Source organism: Bos javanicus, chromosome 10, assembly GCF_032452875.1.
Source record: "Bos javanicus breed banteng chromosome 10, ARS-OSU_banteng_1.0, whole genome shotgun sequence".
NCBI classification, from domain to species: domain Eukaryota; kingdom Metazoa; phylum Chordata; class Mammalia; order Artiodactyla; family Bovidae; genus Bos; species Bos javanicus.
This window is the reverse complement of record NC_083877.1, coordinates 23,376,813-23,393,515: the sequence shown is the minus strand read 5'-3', so window position 1 is coordinate 23,393,515 and position 16,703 is coordinate 23,376,813. Positions and strand designations below refer to the sequence as shown.

The following is a 16,703-nucleotide window of genomic DNA, read 5'->3' as shown; positions in this document are numbered from 1 at the left end:
CTATCCTAAAGAGTGTTGTCTTTATACAACTTTGTAGATTGACTTTTGCATGTATGAGGACATGTCTACTGTAATGAAATTTCTGAACTGGAATGGCTATTTTCAAAACAAGGTACATTTAAAATTTTTTTGATAAAGTGACAACTTTCCATTCAAATGGTATAAATGGTTATACTTCAACCAACAGGGAGTGAGAAGGTATACTTCGCACCCTCTAAAAATTGAGAATTACCAGCCGTTTTCATTTTAACAATCCAAATGCACTTTATCTATAGACATTTTACTGATCCCTAGTGCTTTCGAGCAACATTTTCTCTGTATATTGGCACTCTGTCATCAACCTTGTTCATATGCTTGTTCCTATCTTTTGACAATTTTTTCCATTAACTTAGCTTTATTTTTGTTTGCTAGAATTATTTTGACATCTTACATGATATTTTGACTTTCATATTTACTTGTATGTTTTATTCTAACATACTACCTTTCTTACACTGTCAAATCTATCAAAAATTTATTTCTTTTTAGCTTTAAAATCAGTGTCTTTTAGAAAGCCCTAAATGTACCTTTTAATCCTCGTTACCATTTAGGGAGTTATTCTGAGATCTCTGGTACCTCTCAGAAAGCTAATCCTCAATGAGATTTTAAAGTTGCCTATCTTTGTCTTAATATGTCTTAGACCAACTGTTATATTTATTTTTAAATCTGCTAATGTCAAGCTCCAAAATCTGAGCATGTGTAGTTCAATCTGGCCTTCCTGGAAGCAACAGTAAGAAGAAAGCCCTGAAATAGTGAGTCAACTGGAAAGTCAGTGGAATGAATCACAATTCCCATAGCTGAAGGTGACACACATTTCAGGGCAAAATGTCAAGTGTTAGAATAAAAGGCATATGTTGTGACTCAATAAAATCAATAATCCTTAATTCTGTAAAGAGACATGCTAGTCCTCTAAATATCCAAATAGCAGTAGAAATATTTTTTACTGATTGTAGTGGGATTCTGAAACATCCTTAGCTCCTTTTTAGCCACACATTTTCCCCAAGAGAAAAGATATCGAGGAAATTAGAGCACAAGATAGAGAAAGTAATAGGGAGGCATTCTGGCCCTTGATGTGAGCGGCATCACTAACATAATATTCTTGGATCTTCAAAAAGATTGAGAAATCTATCCTGCTGCATAGGATGTGTACCTAAACGTATATTGCTGTGTTTATGCTTTGGAAATTGCTTTGATTTGTGAGTCAGAGATGAAGGAATAGATACTTGTACTCAATCTTGGAAAGTACAATGAGAGGTGTTGTAGCCTTTTCCAAAAATCAGCATATCCCTCCTGTCATGTTTTCACTCATTTCCTCCTCTTCACAGTCTTTGAGCTCACTTTCTGTTTCCTTACTTCACTTTTTCTGAAACATATCTTTTCATTCCTTTTGTTTATTGAAGTTCTCAGCAATCAGCACAGTACCCAACACATAGTAAGTGTTCAACAAATATTTATTGAGTAAAGAAATATTTATGACTGACGTTACTAATAATTGCTAGTTCAGTTCAGTTCAGTTCAGTTCAGTCTCTCAGTCATGTCTGACTCTTTGTGACCCCATGAACTGCAGCACGCCAGGCCTCCCTGTCCATTACCAACTCCCGGAGTCCATTCAAACCCATGTCCATTGAGTCAGTGATGGCATCCAACCATCTCATCCTCTGTCGTCCCCTTCTCCTCCTGCCCTCAATCTTTCCCAGCATCAGGGTCTTTTCAAATTAGTCATCTCTTTGCATCAGGTGGCCAAAGTATTGGAGTTTCAGCTTCAGAATTAGCCCTACCAGTGAACACCTAGGATTGATGGACTGGTTGGATCTCCTTGCAGTCCAAGGGACTCTCAAGAATCTACTCCAACACCACAGTTCAAAAGCATCAATTCTTTGGTGTTCATTGCTAGGGATGCAATAAAATATTGAAAGGGTGAGTTATATCTTTTTTAAAAATAGAAGAGAAAGTCAACATCACATGGATTTCACAATGAAGATGGGTATATTTGAAAATACTTATTCATTCATAAACTCGTTAATCCTATCCTTCTATTTCCCTTTCTTTTCCTTCCACCCTCCCTCTTTCTTTTTCTTCTTTCCTCTCTTACTCCTCTTTCCTATCATTGTTAGTGAGATAGGTCCCCAAGTACTTTGTTAAGGTCTTCCTGTGAAACTTTAGTTTATTCCAACACAAAATTCTTTCTTCCATTAAAATTCCCAATACATTGTGTTTCTCATAAAGTGGTCAACACCAGATATTTTTAAAGATTTAAATTGTGCTTAACTCATTCCCTCAATGAGGCAGGGAATTCTCCTAATTTTAGAAAAATGGATACAAAAAATAGTTATTTGGATATCAACTGGTATTCTCATTCATGTCATCTTCCATAACTATAAGCCAACAAAGGCGTAAAAAGTCCATATGGTATTTCAGTAACCCATGGCCATTGGAAACACAGTGCTTGCCAACCCAAATGTAGTGAACAGATTTTAGAAAGTCTTTTCTCATTCCTGTTTTTTCATCTTCGTTCAGAAAAAATCCTTACCAATTAAAAAAAAAAATCATGTGCTACCCTTATACCAAATGTGTCCTGCTTTAAAACCTTCTACCAAATGTATCTTTAGAAATCACAGAATTAATGAGTGCTGTTTAATAGAACTGTTATTAGTTCTATCACTAATTCTACCAATAGAGATTCACCATGAGCAGATGATCTCACAAGAAAAATAACTGAGTTAGGAACTTGGATCTCCATTGGCTCACTGTGTCTTTTAACTGTTTTTCCCTACAACTAATACATTAATAAATTGAATCAGGAAGAGTCTGTTAGCAGTGCACACTGAGGATCTTAATGTTTTTCAAATTCTACCTGTTTGCACATGTGAAGGACTGAATCTAAAGTAAGAAGAATATCTAATTCATTTGTTACACCAGAATTGCATAAAACAGGCAACATACTAAGTGATTCTCAAATTAACTAATAACAAGTGTACACACAGTACATCATATAGAAAAGAAAGCATCCTGGGCACAAAGAGGAGGAGAAAACCTCTGAAAAAAATTCATTTTAGTAACTAGAACAAAAGTTTAGAAAACTGCATCATCCAAGTAATAAATATGTGATAACTGTAAAATGTTTTTTAAAATTCTACAAACAGAAGAAAAACTGAAATAAAGGAGAAAGATATAAGCAGATGGAGAGGGTGACAAAGTAAAATTTTGTGGTAAAATTAATACTGAAATTGTATTACACTAAAAATTGGAAAACATTTGCCTTTATGCACCAAAGATAAAGGACTTTCATTTCAATAAGTGACATTCCATCATTTTTCCTATGGAAAAGTGTATTATGGCCTTCAGATCATATATAAATAGCAGTCAGAGTGCAGATCTGAATGTAAGAATAATGTATGAAATTAATGGAAAAAATACAAAACTTGTTCATTACTTTGTGTTAGGTACACATTTCTTAAACAGGACACAATCATGGCTAAGCATCAAAACTAGTCTATATTCATATATACATTCATTTTTCGTGTCACTTTCTGTATAGCAGAGATGGGCACAACTTTGTAAACCAACTACCCTTCATTAAAAAAATGATGTTTATTAAAATTGCCATTAAAAGTATTCAAGAGTTAAAAGGATAGCTAGCAAATTATTAAAGGGTAACTAGTGAATATATTTACAGTATTATTATGTTATCAAAGTTAATATTATTAATTATAAAAATATTATATTAGCAAATATTAGCTATAACATATACTATCAAAGGGCTCATTTTGATTTCAAAATATCTCCTTCAAATCAACAAGAAAACAAACAAATTGATAGAAAAGAGAAAAGCCTGAAGTAGGCATTTGACAATAGAAGATATTCAAATGGTCAATAAACATATCATTCCCATAAGGTGCATAAGCTGACATAGCTAATTTACACTGGTAGAAATCAGAATACTGTTATAATGGGTCAGTATCATAAAGGGAGCTCTGAAGGGCTGGTAATGCTCTGTTTCTTGATCTGAGTGCTGGTTATAAGGGTGTTGCTTATGTGAAAATTTACCAGGCTGTACCCTTATATTACATTTTCTTATATGAATATAAAACTCCAATAAAAACTAAAATGATACATGATGACCTCTTATTAATTCTTAGTTATAAGGTGACAATAAACTAAAACTAAAATTTCAGGTGCTTTCATTCTAGTTTTCCTTTTCTGCTACTGAAATATTTAAGTAAGAACACATTTGTGAAGCAAGCATGACTTCTGACCATGTGTAAGTATTGACTTTCTATTAATGGATCATAGATGAGAAATGCGTCATTTGTCTTTTTCATCTATCCGAGGTACAATGTGTGATTTTGATCTTTGCTATCAGGACTTCCCTTGTGGCTCAGTGGTAAAGAATCTGCCTGCAATGCAGGAACCGCAGGAGCCTCGGGTTCGATCCCTGGGTCAGGAAGATCCCCTGGAGGAGGGCGTGACAACCCACTCCAGTATTCTTGCCTGGAGAATCCCATGGACAGAGGAACTTGGAGGGCTACAGTACATAGGGTCAGAAAGAGGCAGACATGACTGAAGTGACTTCACACACATGAAACACATGTAGTATCAAGGTACCAACATGTTAACATTTGGCATTATTAGGAAAAGTAGAAAACTCTAGTGAAGTCGCTCAATCGTGTCCAATTCTTTGAGACCCCATGGACTCATGGAGCCTGCCAGGCTCCTCTGTCCAAGGGATTTTCCAGGCAAGAGTACTGGAGTGGGGTGCCATTTCCTTCTCCACTAGTGAATAGGAAAGGGTAATAAATCGCTCAAGATGCTTACATCTTATTGATTACAACAGAGTTCAAGCTGATCCCAAGCTATGAAATTCTGGGGAAGTTAAGCATTTTTCTCTAGGAACATTGCTAACAAACAGAATGTTGGGATTCTGGTAAGGATGAAGAAGTAAATCTACTCGAGGACAATGAACAGTACCTGCCATATCCTTAAATATTAAAGGGCTCCTGAAACACTGTGGCACGCTATGCAGTCAATGAGATTTATTAGCCAACATCTTTATCATTAACATTATCCCAGAATCTGGTGCTTGGTTCTGGTTTGCTGTAATAACAGATAAGGAAATTCATCTTGTCTTTGGACTTCAAAGTCTGGTGAAATGGAAGAGAGAGAGGAACATTTGTAAAGGAACTTTGGAATGATTATCTTTACACTCCATTTTAGTTAAGGAAGCAATAGCCTCTGTGAAAATCCCTTCCACATGGCCTTAACTAAAAACTGACCAGTGTAATATATTTCTCTCTCTTGTGGTTGCTCCTTAGTCTCCCTCATCTAAAACATTTTTAATTTAGAGATGGGAGCAGCATTCTCTTCACAACCACACCTGTGCAAAAATAGACTCTTGTCTTTGCTCTTAATCTCAAACAGAGCCCTCAATCATGGACAGTCCAGGAAAGAGAGATTTCCATTCTGAACTGTACTTATGAGAAGAGTGCATTTGACTACTTCCCACTGACTTCCCTGGTGGCTCAGACAGTAAAGCATCTGCCTACAATCGGGAGACCCAGGTTCGGTCCCTGGGTCAGGAAGATCCCCTGGAGAAAGAAAGGGCAACCCACTCCAGTATTCTTGCCTGGAGAATCCCATGGACAGAGGTGCCTGGTGAGCTATATTCCATGGGGTCACAAAGAGTTGGACACGACAGAGCATGCAAGGAATATTAAAGGAATGGTATCAGCAACACCCTGCACTCTTGATAACCATATGTTTGGTTGTGAATAAAAAGGAAGACTCACTGCTGCTGCTACTGCTAAGTCGCTTCAGTCGTGCCAGACTCTGTGCGACCCCATAGATGGCAGCCCACCAGGCTCCCCCGTCCCTGGGATTCTCCAGGCAAGAACACTGGAGTGGGTTGCCATTTCCTTCTCCAACGCATAAAAGTGAAAAGTGAAAGTGAAGTCGCTCAGTCGTGTCCGACCCTTCACGACCCCATGGAGTGCAGCCTACCAGGCTCCTCTGTCCATGGGATTTTCCAGGCAAGAGTACTGGAGTGGGGTGCCATTGCCTTCTCCCGGAAGACTCACAGTTCCCCTCAATAAGAGTGTCAAACAGCCTTCACTGCACATCACAACTTTCCAGCCTGGGGACTCAGCCACCTACTTCTGTGCAGAAATATACACACATACACACACACATATCAGTTTGTGAATAAAAAGTTTTAATATATTTAAGAAAATTGAAATTATATAGAATTTATTCTTTGATCAAAAGTGGAATTGACTTAGAAAATCAATAGCAAAATGATATCTTTAGAAATGCCCAAATATTTGAAATTGAGGCCTTAAAATTTAGAATAACTCATAGGTTAAAGAAATAATTACTTGGCTATTAGAAAAAATTGTGAAAGAAAATATAGTGAGAACATATACATATAAATATTATGAGATACAGCTAATATACATAAGAGGAATTTCTCTTTAAATGTGTATACTACTAAAGAAAAAGGCTGCAAAACAATTATCTAAGCTTTCAGCAAAAAAGATAGAAAAAGAAGAACAAATTACAACTAATATAAACTGAAATAAGAAAATAAGAAAAATGTCAAATTGGTAAAACAGAAATAAAATAATAGAAATAACCATGAGATGCAAAGTTAATTTTGCTAAAAAGATTAATAAACTATATTCCTAGGTAGAATTATCATGGTGAAAAAAGAGAAAACACAAATTAGAAATATAAAGAATGAAAAAGTAAACAATAGATGCTACAGTGTTAAAAGGATAGAGTCCCTCTGCTGTCCACCTGAAACTATCACAACATTGCTAAGTGGCTCTACTCCAATACAAGACAAAAAGTTCAATTAAAAGAGATAATAAAAAAATCATTAACAGGATAATGTTACTGACTCATCCCAAGTGGGGATATGAGAAAGTGGGGAAATCTGATTTTTTGGCAAAGGTGCAATGACTATTCAATGGAGAAATGATAGTCTTATGAGCAAATGATTTAGGGACAATTGGATATTCCTAGGCGAATAATTGAATCTTGGCCTAAATCTCATACCTTATACAAAAATTTGAGGAAAATCACAAAATGGACCATATATCCAAGTGTAAAATCTAAAACTATAGATATTTTTGAAAAAAAATCTTCAAGACCAAGTGTTGGACAAAATGATTTTTGTCATGACATCAAAGCATAATCCATAAAAAATAAAATATTTCATCAAGAGTAAAAATGCTTGCTCTGTGAAAGATACTATTAAGAGAATGAAAAAGACAAACCACAGAATGGCAGGAAATATTTTCACAATGTATTTTCATCAAAGAATGGTATTTAGAATACAATGACTGCCTAACTCAGCAGGAAGAAAACACGTAGTCCAATTGGAAAATGGTTCACCCAGACATTTCGTGGAAGAGTTATGTGTTAGGGAAATAAGCATGTAATCAGATGTTCAACATCATTAACCACCAGGGAAATGCAAATTAAAACCACAATGAAATACCACTCCACATCTTTCTTAATGGCTAAAATGAAAAATAATGATGATACCAAGTTCTGGCAATAATGTAGAGAAATTGGGTCACTCATACATTGCTAGTAGGTAAATGGAACAGTCATTCTGGAAGACAGCTTAGCAGTTCCACATAAACTTAAATATTCACTCACCTTACAATTCAGCAATCACACTCCTTTATGGGCATTTCTAATGGAATGATGAAAAACTTATGGTCACACAAAATTTGTACTTGAATATTCATGGAAACTATATATGTGATGGCCAAAAACCGGAACCCAGCCAAACGTTCTTCATTGTGTGAATAAGATAAATATGCTGTGGTACACCCATTCAGTACAATATTATTCATAGATCTATCTCAACTTCGATAAGATTAAGTCTAAATAAACCATTTTAAGTTGAAAATGTTGTAAATGGAAAAGGCATATAATATACTTAACCTACTGTGCATCAGAGTTTTGCCTTGCCTAATCTTAAAGGTGTTGTACTGAAAGTGAAAACCAGAATGGCTGTATGGGTACAGAATGGTTGTATGTGGATCAGTTGTTTACCCTCAAGATCCCAGGGTTGACTGAGAGCTCAGCTTGCTGTTGCTGCCCAACATCACTAGAGAATGTCATACAGCATGTTGCTAGCGTGGGAAAAGACAAAAATTAAAAATGCAAAGTATGGTTTCTAGTGAGTGCATATGTAGGTTTCTTACTACCGTACTGTGAAAAATCCTAAGTTGATTCATCACAAGTTGGGGATGGTCTGTAGTGATTAAAAGAAACTTACTATTGATTCATGCAACAGCCTAAATGGATCTCAATGCTGAGTGAGAAAGGTATCTCAGGAGACTACTTGATACACGCTTACACACCATATTATTACAATTGCATACATAATGTATGAATTTACTTACACAGCATTCTCAAAAGGACAAAATATAGAGATGAAAAGATCAGTAGTTGTTAGGAGTTGCAGGGGCGGAGGCAGCATGAAAGTGGTTTGCTCTAGGGAGGTGAAACAATTCTGCATCCTGATTTTAGTGATGGTACAAAAACCTGTACCAGTGATAAAATTTCAGAGCTATGCATAAAAAAGAGTGCATATAAAGCTAATATATCAGATTATCATCTGTATTTTAGTAATACTTTATCAATATCAATTTTCTAGTATATATATAATATCTATAATTATATATGCTACAATACAATACCATGCTGCTGCCCAGTTGCTGTGGACATTCGTGATCTCTTCTACGTAAATACAAGTAGGTTTGGTAATGCAAACCATATATCAGCTGCCTGTCAACACTCAGAGGTGAAATGGGACAGAGTCGAGATGTCTCAACTAGACGTGCACTCTCCTCCATGCATCAGTCATTAACAACACCACTCAAGCAACTTAAAAGCAAGGAGTTGGCACTGTTTTAGAGACCTTGTCTGTACTTTCTTTTCTTTGGTATTTTGCCATTGGTTCTTTTATATTAATTCATCCATTAAAATGGTAAAACCAAATGGAAAGTTGACAGTTACATTCAAATGAACAGGTAACAGTTTACAGAATCTCAGTCATCGCCTTCTGTGCTGTAGAGGTATAGTGTGTGCTTGCAGTCTGTAGACACGAAGTTTTGTTGGAGTGCATTATAGTATTATGGCACAGAAAGAACTGACATGCTTATCTTAATTTTACTTAACAAAAAGAAACAAGAACAAGCAACTAACTAGTGAGACTGAACACTTTGGGCCAGTGAAACAGAAAAAATAACATGAGGACAATTCTAGAACACATGATCTAAGAAGGACAATTCTACTTGTGGAAGGAATGGGACTGAATTTCCTGATCCTCCTTAAAGTCTGATAAATAAGATTCAATGTCAAGTTTCAAAAGAATAATTATTTTATTCTTGTTATAAATTCATACAAACATAAAAAAGAGAATAGACTCTGCAAGTTAGAAGGACTGATATTTTATCATTTGATGTCAAAATGATTTTATGTATTGAAAAAACCAAGTAGAGCCCTAAAACCTATAAAAAAATATGTTAAAAATTTTGGATAAGACTGCCTTTCGCCAAAAGTCTGTGAGTTTTTAAATAGAGTATTTAGATTTTGGATGGAGAAATGTAAGTATAGGCTAAACGAATGACTAATAAATAAGTAGATTATAAGAAGGGTTCATTGCTTATACTAAATCTTATTTTAGGTCTGCTCATTTTGTTACAAACAGCATTATTTTGTTCTTTTTCATGGCTGAGCAATTTCATTGTGGGGTTTCCCCAGTGGCTCTGCAGTAAAGAATCCACCTGCCAAGCAGGACACATGTGTTTGATTCCTGGCTCAGGAAGATCCTTGGAAAAGGAAATGGTACCCCACTGCAGTATCTTGACTGGGAAATCCCATGGAAAGAGGAGCCTAGCAGGATACAGTCCATGGATCCAAAGAGTCAGACACTACTTAGTGATTAAAGAACAACAATTGTACATAAGTAACACATTTTATTCATTCCTCTGTCATTTGAAAAGACCCTGATGCTGGGAAAGATTGAGGGCAGGAGGAGAAGGGGACGACAGAGGATGAGATGGTTGGATGGCATCACCAAGTCAATGGACATGGGTTCGGTTGGACTCCAGGAGTTGGTGATGGACAGGGCAGCTTGGCGTACTGCAGTTCATGGGGTCTCAAAGACTCGGACATGACTGAGCGACTGAACTGAACTGTCAAAGCACATTTCATTTTGCTGTAACCAAACACCAATAAAAATGTAAAACAAACAAACAAAAATCCTATATTAAATGGGATGGCAAAATTATTCTGTGGAATAATTATAAGTGAAAATCAACTTGTTTGTTCTTTAGTTCCACTCAGTTCAAACCTTTAAAATAATTGCTTTTGAAAAGGCCCCTTTCAGGCACAGCCTCCTTTAATTACCTGTGGGGGAAAAAAATTGACAAAGAAAGGTTTGTGGTAAGCTAGACTTTTTTTCCTGTCTGTGCACAGACCATGTTACCTATGAACACGACAAATCCCACTTCCTGTTTGAAGGAGTCACACGGGAACCAGATACTATGTATATGGGCTGCCAGGCACACAGACACTGAACTCTCAGCTTGAGGCAGAACTAGGCACATTTGTGCAGGGGAATCCATGCCTCATGCTGCTCTCCAGTCTGCCCTGGGTGTTCCTGGCCTTCATCTTCTCTGGTAGGTATTCTAAAAGAGAAGCAAATATCTTATGATTTCAGCTTGGATTTTTTTAGTCTAATTCCTATACTATTTTATTCACTGCTCCATCTCTGTTTTCTGATTTTCCCCACAGGATCCAGTGTAGCCCAGAGAGTTACTCAAGACCAGCTAGAGATTGCCAGTCAAATTGGGGAGGTAGTCACACTGAGCTGTCGATATGAGACAATTCAGAGCCGTTACAACATTTATTGGTATAAACAACTTCCCAGTGGAGAGATGATTTACCTTATTGGTCAGGGTTCTTCTAGCCAGAATGCAAGGTATGGCCGCTACTCCGTAAATTTTCAGAGATCACAAAAATCCATCAGCCTCATGATTTCAGTCCTACAGCTGGAAGACTCTGCAAAGTACTTCTGCGCTCTCTGGGAACTCACAGTGCTTGAAGTAATAGGAAAAGCTGAACAAAAACCCCAGAGCTTAATAAGAGACAGCTCGGCTGCTGCGGAACCCAGGCTGAAATACACACCTGCAGACCCCAGACAAGAAATGGTAGTCCTGTGGTTGCTTCATCTGTGGTCTAGATCAGAAGATTTAATTCTAAATAAAAACTCCTTCTATGTCATTTGGAAGCAGGTGCCTAGAGTAACTTTCTACTGATACATTCTCCTCTTGAATTTTTGACTTTAAATCAGCCACGCAGAACATGTGCAAAAGTTGTCTAAATTTGAAAACATGACCCATAAAAATATAGAATGGCAGTTTCACCTAAAGAAGTTCACATCACAAATCTGGATCTAGAAGCTGAAATTGTCATGAAAATCACCTCCTTAGTCCTTTCCCCTCAGAATCCGTGTTGGGGCACAATTGGAGGAGAACCACCAGTGATGTAGAGTAAGAGATAAGTTATAATGATTAGAACATAGGTAATGGCTAGAGCTGGTGGAAGAGTCCATAAAAACTGTTATATTTGCATTTGGTGTTGAGTTGAATTCACTGTAAGTCAACTAGAGTAACATTTGTGAAGGAAAGTTGGATGTGGACAAAAGCATGGACAAACTGTGGCATGTATGGAAATGTATGAGGACAATGGAACCCACTAAAACTTGTCTGTCTCTAACCTCCTTAGGGCTCACAGTAGTGGGTGAACTTCAGGAGAAGTGGGTGTCATTTGCCATCATGCTACATGCATACTTGGTCTAATAGAAAGAGAACATGAGTAAGATATCTAGTGGAAGGTCGAGGGGTTTTAGGTCAACAGTAAATTGAACCATCAGAGCAGCAGCAACAGTATGTATTGCCATAGTGCCTGGAGCCCTGCACCAACCTGAGGAACATAGAAACATGCTACTTCATCATAAGTACCTTCCAAAACTTAAACGAATCTCTTTTATGGCCAACCCTAACCCAGAACAATAGAGGGAAGCAAATCCTGGGAAATAGACTTTCAGATTGTTAAGTTGACACAGTAAAAACCTACCATAACAGCTTAACTGGTTAACTGCCTTCCTTGTTCACTAGGCATTCATCAGTACCTCTTTGAATACCACAGCTTTCTAATATAGACCACAGGAAAACTATGCTTCCTGTTATTATGATGCAATTATTCTTCATTCAACCAAAACAAGCTGTATCCTTCAAAGAGAATACCAAATTCATTTATCCATTTAAGATTCTTTCCTCTTCTAGCTAAATCACACTCTCCCACTGAATCCTGTATCTTAACTACTGAGATACAATGAGATAAAGATTAATTTGTAGTCACATATTTTGTGTTATGACAGGCAGACAAACAGGAGAGGGAAGTTAAAAATGGTTAATGTATACATAAATACATTCATATAAAATGAAAATAATTTTATAACTACTATAGCTTTTGTTACTGCAAATGACCACCTGATTGTAACTAGGGTTTATAACTACCTCAATCCATGACCCATTTCATAAGCTCCTTATCATAGGAAGAACCTCCACTCACTATTGTACTTGACTTGCTATAAAGCAAGCTGCTTATTCAGGAGCATTGCTATGTGGAAAGTCATAAAGATGAATAAGAAATTCTGCAAGTCAACCAGTATGGTTTTAGCAGAAGTTTGCAAGGCACTGAAGACAAATCCAAGGGTCTATTTTAGTGGGAAAAAAATCTTGCTAATACTCATGGGGAATTGATGCATTGTATTCTGGGAAATATCATTAAGAGTGATACCTGACTATCATCACAAGCAACAGCACTGACAAAAGGAAAGCATTTCTAAATTTTCTAAAGAAACCAAACAAATAAAACTTGCAAGGGAGATTCTTATGAGCATGCTGCTTTTTTTTTTTTTTTTTTTGTCATTGTTGAAAATCACTGCTAAGAGAGTGGAAAGTCAACGCCAGCATGGAAAGAAATATATGAAAAAGACATTTCTGAAAAAAGTAATCAAATGCAGAATATATTAAAAGCTCATAAATCAATAAGAAGAGAAAACATTTAACCAGAGTGGCAAAATCTTAGAGATCCAAATCAAAAATATTATAACCAATAGGTAGTAAACATGCAAGATGACCTTGATTTTACTATTTTTAGGAAAACCAAAATCAAACCTCACCTCTTTCTTCTATGTCCTTTCAGCACCCTGAGTGGATCAATGTATCAGTGTAGCTAGTTGTATATGATATCAAAAGGATAAAGGAAAAAATAATGACTGTCTCTAGGAAAATAAGAGATTAAGTAAATGTCCTAGAAGCATCCTTCCCTGCACTGATGTTGTGGGGGTGGGGGTGGGGGTGGGGGGGTGGGTGGGAAGAAGATCACAGGTCTGGACACTGAAGGAAACATAAGTTTTAGTAGAATAAAGAAAGTTAATATTTACTGAACTTACTATATGTCAGGAACTGCAGAAGCATTTCTGATTCATTATCTAATCTAAGTATCAAAACCCTATGACACAGGTTTTATTGTTCCAATGCTTGTAATCTTTGGGAAATGAGACATACATAGCTTTCCAAACTGTGAAAAATGTCTCAAACTTTTATTGTCATCTAGAGTGTACCATTTAGAGGGCTCCTTGGAGAAGATTTGGGTATGAGGAATCACTTGATCCAGAACAGGATGAATGGATGTTTCAGTGATGGAGACACTATGGTTAAAATGGAACCTAAAGAGATCTATGAAGAATGCTTCTATTAAAATCTACAATACCTTCTAGAATTGACACCAAAAAAAGATGCTCTTTTCATCACAGGGGATTAGAATGCAAACTCAGGAAGAAATGCAAACTTATCTCAGGCAAGTTTGAACTTGGAGTACAAAATGAAGCAGGGCAAAGGCTAATACACTTTTGCCAAGAAAACACACTAGTCATAGCAAATACCCTCTTCCAACAACACAAGAGGCCATCTACACTTGAATATCACCAGATGGTTAATACAGAAATAAGATTGGTTATATTTTTTGCAGCTGAGGATGGAGAAACTCTTTCAGTTCAGTTCAGTTGCTCAGTCATGTCCGACTCTTTGCAAACACATGAACTGCAGCACGCCAGGCCTCCCTTCCCATCACCAACTCCTGGAGTCCACCCAAACCCATGTCCATTGAGTCAGTGATGCCATCCAGCCATCTCATGCTCTGTTGGCCCCTTCTCCTCCTGCCCTCAATCTTTCCCAGCATCAGTGTCTTTTCAAATGAGTCAGCTCTTTGCATCAGGTGGCCAAAGTATTGGAGTTTCAGCTTCAACATCAGTTCTTCCAATGAACACCCAGACTGATCTCCTTTAGAATGGACTGGTTGGATTTCCTTGCAGTTCAAGGGACTCTCAAGAGTCTTCTCCAACACCACAGCTCAAAAGCATCAATTCTTTGGCGCTCAGCTTTCTTTATAGTCCAACTCTCACATCCATACATGATCACTGGAAAAAACATAGCCTTGACTAGACAGACCTTTGTTAGCAAAGTAATGTCTCTGCTTTTCAATGGGCTATCTAGGTTGGTTATAACTTTCCTTCCAAGGAGTAAGCATCTTTTAATTTCATGGCTGCAGTCACCATCTGCAGTGATTTTGGAGCCCAGAAAAATAAAGTCTGACACTGTTTCCCCATCTATTTGCCAAGAAGTGATGGGACCAGATGCCATGATCTTAGATTTCTGAATGTTGAGCTTTAAGCCAACATTTTCACTCTCCTCTTTCACTTTTATCAACAGGCTCTTTAGTTCTTCTTCGCTTTCTGCCATAAGGGTGGTGTCATCTGAATATTTGAGGTTATTGATATTTCTCCCGACAATCTTGATTCCAGTTTGTGCTTCATCCAGGCCAGCATTTCACATGATGTACTCTGCGTATAAGTTAAATAAGCAGGGTGACAATATACAGCCTTGACGTACTCCTTTTCCTATTTGGAACCAGTCTGTTGTTCCATGTCCAGTTCTAACTGTTGCTTCCTGACCTGCATATAGGTTTCTCAAGAGGCAGGTCAGGTGCTCTGGTATTCCCATCTCTTTCAGAATTTTCCACAGTTTATTGTGATCCACACAGTCAAAGGCTTTGGCATAGTCAATAAAGCAGAAATGGGTTTTTTTTCTGGAACTCTCTTGCTTTTTCCATGATCCAGAGGATGTTGGCAATTTGATCTCTGGTTCCTCTGCCTTTTCTAAAACCAGCTTGAACATGTGGAAGTTCACAGTTTACGTATTGCTGAAGCCTGGCTTGGAGAATTTTAAGCATTACTTTACTAGCATGTGAGATGATCCTTTACAGTCAGCAGAAACAAGATCTGGAGCTAACTGTGGTCAGATCATGGGCTTCTTATTGTAAAATTCAGGTTTAAATTGAAGAAAGGCTGAAGAACCACTAAGCCATTCAGTATGACCTAAATCAAATCCCTTAATTTAAATAATTTAAATAGTATTCAACATAACATTTTTATTAAATTCAATAAATTCATTGGCTCATTCAGCAAACAGAGAATTATTGAGTGCCTAGTCTGTACCAACATCTCTTATAAACATTTGAATTATATGGGCTTTTGAGTAAATTTTAAATATGGGAATGTTGGATACAAATGAAAACTAAAGAAATCAATAAGTGAGAACCATATGACTGCAATAAAGCAGTCAAAGATAGTTAAAACCTTCTATAGAGTGTTTAGGACCAAGAAAATACAGATGAATACAGAAGTATTACAAGTAAGATGTGTGTGCTGTGTGGTAAGTTGCTTCAGTCATGTCTGACCCTGTGAATGCATGGTCTATAGCCCAGCAGGCTCCCTTGTTGAAAGGATTCTCCAGGCACAAATACTGGAGTGGGTTGCCATGCCCTTCTCCAGGCGATCTTCTCAATCCAGGGATTGAAACTGTGTCTCTTAAGTCTCCTGTATTGGCACGTGAGTTCTTTACTAGAGTCACCTGAAGTGAAAGTGAAAGCGGCTCAGTCATGTCTGACTCTTTGTGAACCCTTGAACCGTAGTACATGGAATTCTCCAGGGCAGAATACTGGAGTGGGTAGCCTATCCCTTCTCCAGTGTATCTTCCCAATCCAGGAATCGAACCAGGGTCTCCTACATTGCAGGAGGGTTTTACCAACTGAACCATCAGGGAGTTACCTGGGAAGCCTATTTACCTTCAAACCTGAGGAACTTTTCAAATAGTTGCTTGTTGACTTTGGGTCTGGATTCAGCTCTCCAGTTCTTTTATTCAGTCACAAGAGGGGGCTGCTTCATCTGAAAACTGTTTCTGGGAGAAGGGAAGGGAAATTTGTTTTCCATTGATGTGCCCAAAAAAGGAAAAATGACATGCTTTCATCTTCTTTAGACAACTTGTGCTTTATTATCCCTTGTTCAATGTGTGTGGTCAAGGATTCAGGGGATCTTAGCCCAATAGCCTAAGCCCTTTCCATGTACCTCCCTAAACACCGCTTTCCCATTTCCCTGCTCTGATTATCCCTTCACCTTTCTATTCCTTAAAATCTTTTTCCCAGCTTCCAACTTTTTTTTTTTTTTACCACTCACACTC

General features: G+C 37.3%; 1 gene segment (V, D, J or C); it reads left to right on the top strand.

Annotated features, from left to right (window-relative positions):
- Positions 1-10,486: 10,486 nt before the first annotated feature.
- LOC133255128 (T cell receptor delta variable 1-like) lies at positions 10,487-11,375 on the top strand. The segment is given in 2 exon segments: positions 10,487-10,736; positions 10,852-11,375. Coding segments are annotated over 2 exon segments (573 nt in total).
- The last annotated feature ends 5,328 nt before the right edge of the window (positions 11,376-16,703 follow it).